Source organism: Odontesthes bonariensis, unplaced genomic scaffold (genome assembly GCF_027942865.1).
Source record: "Odontesthes bonariensis isolate fOdoBon6 unplaced genomic scaffold, fOdoBon6.hap1 scaffold_245, whole genome shotgun sequence".
Lineage (NCBI taxonomy): Eukaryota > Metazoa > Chordata > Actinopteri > Atheriniformes > Atherinopsidae > Odontesthes > Odontesthes bonariensis.
In genome coordinates this window covers 26,400-29,437 of record NW_027457453.1, presented here as the reverse complement: position 1 = coordinate 29,437, position 3,038 = coordinate 26,400, and the positions used below count along the sequence as shown (strand labels likewise).

Here is a 3,038-nt window from a genome sequence, read left to right as displayed (position 1 = left end):
CCGATCTCTCTGCGTTTTACAGATAAAACAATAATGAGCTCAAGGCAAAAGCTATGAAAGAAGTGCTCACTGCAGCTGGAGTTGCCTTTCTGTTTGATTTTAGTTATTATTTATTTATTTATTAATGAGTTTTTATTTATTATTTATTATCACCTTCGGGAGATGAATCTAAATCACGTCGTCACCTTGAATCCAGACATTTGTTGTCAGCTGAGCGTCTGGACTCAACAGAAAGTCTTCCAACATGAAACTGAGCTGAAAGTCTTGGCTGTAAAAATCAGAACATAAAGAAATATCAGGGCCGTCGGTTTTAGTCAAAGAATATCGAGATATCCAACAAAAGAAAGTCGTCAACAGAACAACATCAACAAATCACTGATTCCCTGAAAATCTCTGAACAGCTTAGAAATGACACCACGATGGGACTAAATGAGTCACAGAATGAGTCAAAATGAAAACTCACAGATTAAAACTCACTGCACCTTCAGCTGCTTCCTTTTTCAGCTGAGAAATTTGCAACTTGCTTCTGGAACTAACCAAGGAAACCCAGGAAACCAAACCCCAGCACAGAGCGGCTGAGTGAATGTGGTCTGGACTCTGTGGAGGAGAGTCATGGTTCCAGAGACGCTGTAGAAGGACAGAATACCTGCTCTGTGATCCAGGTACACTCCCACTCTGGAGGCCCGAGGACCTGAGATGGAGGTTTCCTTGTTGTTGTACCTAAATGAATAACTGCTTTGGCCACAACTTAACGCCCAAGATTTGTCATTAGAACCAAATCTACATTCAGTCCCTCTTCCTGCTCTGCTGATGTTCTTGTATGCGACTGCTACATAAACTCCTCCTCCCATCTCCACCTCCCAGTAACAACGTCCAGTCAGACTCTCTCTACTCAGGACCTGAAACCAGTCAGTGAATCTGTCTGGATGATCAGAATAAGACTGAGGTTGACCCATTACTGTCACTTTTCTGTTCCCCTCTGACAGTAACAGATATCTGTTTGCTGTGTTTGGATCCAGTGTGATTTCACATGAATATCTTAAGAATCCAGCTCTGCTCTCTGGTTCTGGTTCTGGTTCTGGTTCTGGTTCTGGTTCTGGTCCTGGTTCTGGTTCTGGTTCTGGTTCTGGTTCTGGTTCTGGTTCTGGTTCTGGTCCTGGTTCTGGTTCTGGTTCTGGTTCTGGCTGTGACAGTAAAACATCCACTTCAGCGACTCTCAGTGAGATGTTGGCCCATTCCTCTCTCAGGATGTCCTGTAGTTTCTCTCTGAGCTCTGACACAGCTGCTGTCACATCCTCAAAGTGCCTCAGAGGACGGATCTGGATGCTGGATGAGTGTGTAGCCCCCCTGAGTGCTGCCACTGAGGGGCAGCTGAGCAGAAACTGGCTGTGATCCTCTGTGTGTGAGAGCTGCTGCAGCTCAGCATCTTTCCTCTTCAGCTCAGTGATCTCCTGCTCCAGCTTCTCCTGAAGCTCTTTGACTCGCCTCCCTTCGGCTTCCTGCTGGGATCTGATCTGCTGCTTCACATCAGAGCTTCTTTTCTGGAGGAGACGGATCAGCTGGCTGAAGATCTTCTGGCTGTGCTCCTCTGTTTTATCAGCAGAGCGATGGATGGCCTCCAGCTCCTGCTGAAGCAGCTTCACATCTTTCTCTGCGTCCTGGATTCTCTGCTGGATCTGCTGCCGACTCCCCTCCAGCTCTCTCTGCCTCTCAGTCCTTTCTGCTGCAGCTGACACTGTGTCGTGGCCTTTATGTTCCTCCACAGAGCAGAGATAACAGATGCACTTCTGATCCGTGCGGCAGAACATCTTCATCACCTCATCGTGATCAGAGCAGATGTTCTCCTGCAGCTCCTTGGAGGGCTCCACCAGCTTGTGTTTCCTGAATGGAGCTGAATCATAATGAGGCTGAAGGTGTTCCTCACAGTAAGAGGCCGGGCAGGATAAACAGGACTTGGTGGCTTTCAGCTTCCTCCCAGAGCAGACATCACAGGCCACATCTTCAGCTCCAGCATAGCAGTGATCAGCAGGAGCAGCTTGGAGTCCAGTCTTCTTCAGCTGCTCCACTAAAGCTGCTAACATGGTGCTTTTCACAGGGACAGGCCTCGCTGTGAATGTCTGCCTGCACTGAGGGCAGCTGTGGACTCCCTTCTGATCCTCTCCATCCCAGAAGCCTTTAACACAGTGAAAGCAGTAGCTGTGTCCACAGGGAATAGTCACCGGATCCTTCAGCAGATCCAAACAGATCGAACACTGGAGGATTTCTCCTTCCAGCTGAACTCCTTTCTGCGCCATTTCTCCTCTCAGATCAGCGACTGAGTCGTCTGTTCCTGCTATAAAGGACTCCTCACAGCTGGCGCTCTGAACACTTTGGACTTTAACGTGTGTCATCAGGCTCTAATCTTTCCAGGAGGAGGAGAAACTTGAGATAATATCCAGTAAGTAATAAAAACTGGGTGGTTTTATTCATCATAAAGACGTAAAAACAGCTCAAAGTCCAACTCATCGAGTTGTTCGGATCTGATTGCAGAGAATGAACTGATGAACTTTTCTGAGATGATTAACAGACATTAAAGGTTTCTGCTGCATGTTTATTGTCTGTTTGGTTCTCTTCACTTTTTAGGCTTCAACGGTAATTTCTTTGTACTTTACCACCTGTTTGAGTCACAGAAAACGATCTTTAGAATGAAAAACCTCATAAAAAGGTTGCCTTTAGATCAACAAGGTTCAGTTATCAAAGTTAAAAAGATAAATTACAACTAACACATATCTTCTCTAAAAAAGGATGAATCCTGTTGCACAGGCTGGAAAACTGGGTTGGACTTTCTGGAGCGGTCCTTAACTGGTTCAGGTCCTACTTAGAAGGCCGGAGTTATTTTGTTACACTTGGCAGCTATGAATCTGAGCGAGTGGCCATGACTCGTGGAGTCCCCCAGGGGTCAATTCTTGGACCTCTTCTGTTTAACTTGTATATGCTCCCTTTGGGTCAGATATTGCAGAACTTTAACATCAATTATCACAGTTATGCAGACGATACTG

At 46.2% G+C, this 3,038-nt stretch overlaps 1 protein-coding gene across 1 annotated transcript; it reads right to left on the bottom strand.

Annotated features, from left to right (window-relative positions):
• Nucleotides 1-275: 275 nt before the first annotated feature.
• LOC142376312 (tripartite motif-containing protein 16-like) lies at nucleotides 276-2,294 on the bottom strand. Its single transcript, XM_075459921.1, has one exon. It carries the CDS (start codon nucleotides 2,292-2,294, stop codon nucleotides 501-503), a length of 1,794 nt encoding a protein of 597 aa, XP_075316036.1. The 3' UTR covers nucleotides 276-500.
• Between the last annotated feature and the right edge of the window lie 744 nt (nucleotides 2,295-3,038).

Bases quoted from the DNA above. Each gene is read 5' to 3' on its own strand.
- LOC142376312 (XM_075459921.1), bottom strand. From the start codon at position 2,294: ATGGCGCAGAAAGGAGTTCAGCTGGAAGGAGAAATCCTCCAGTGTTCG.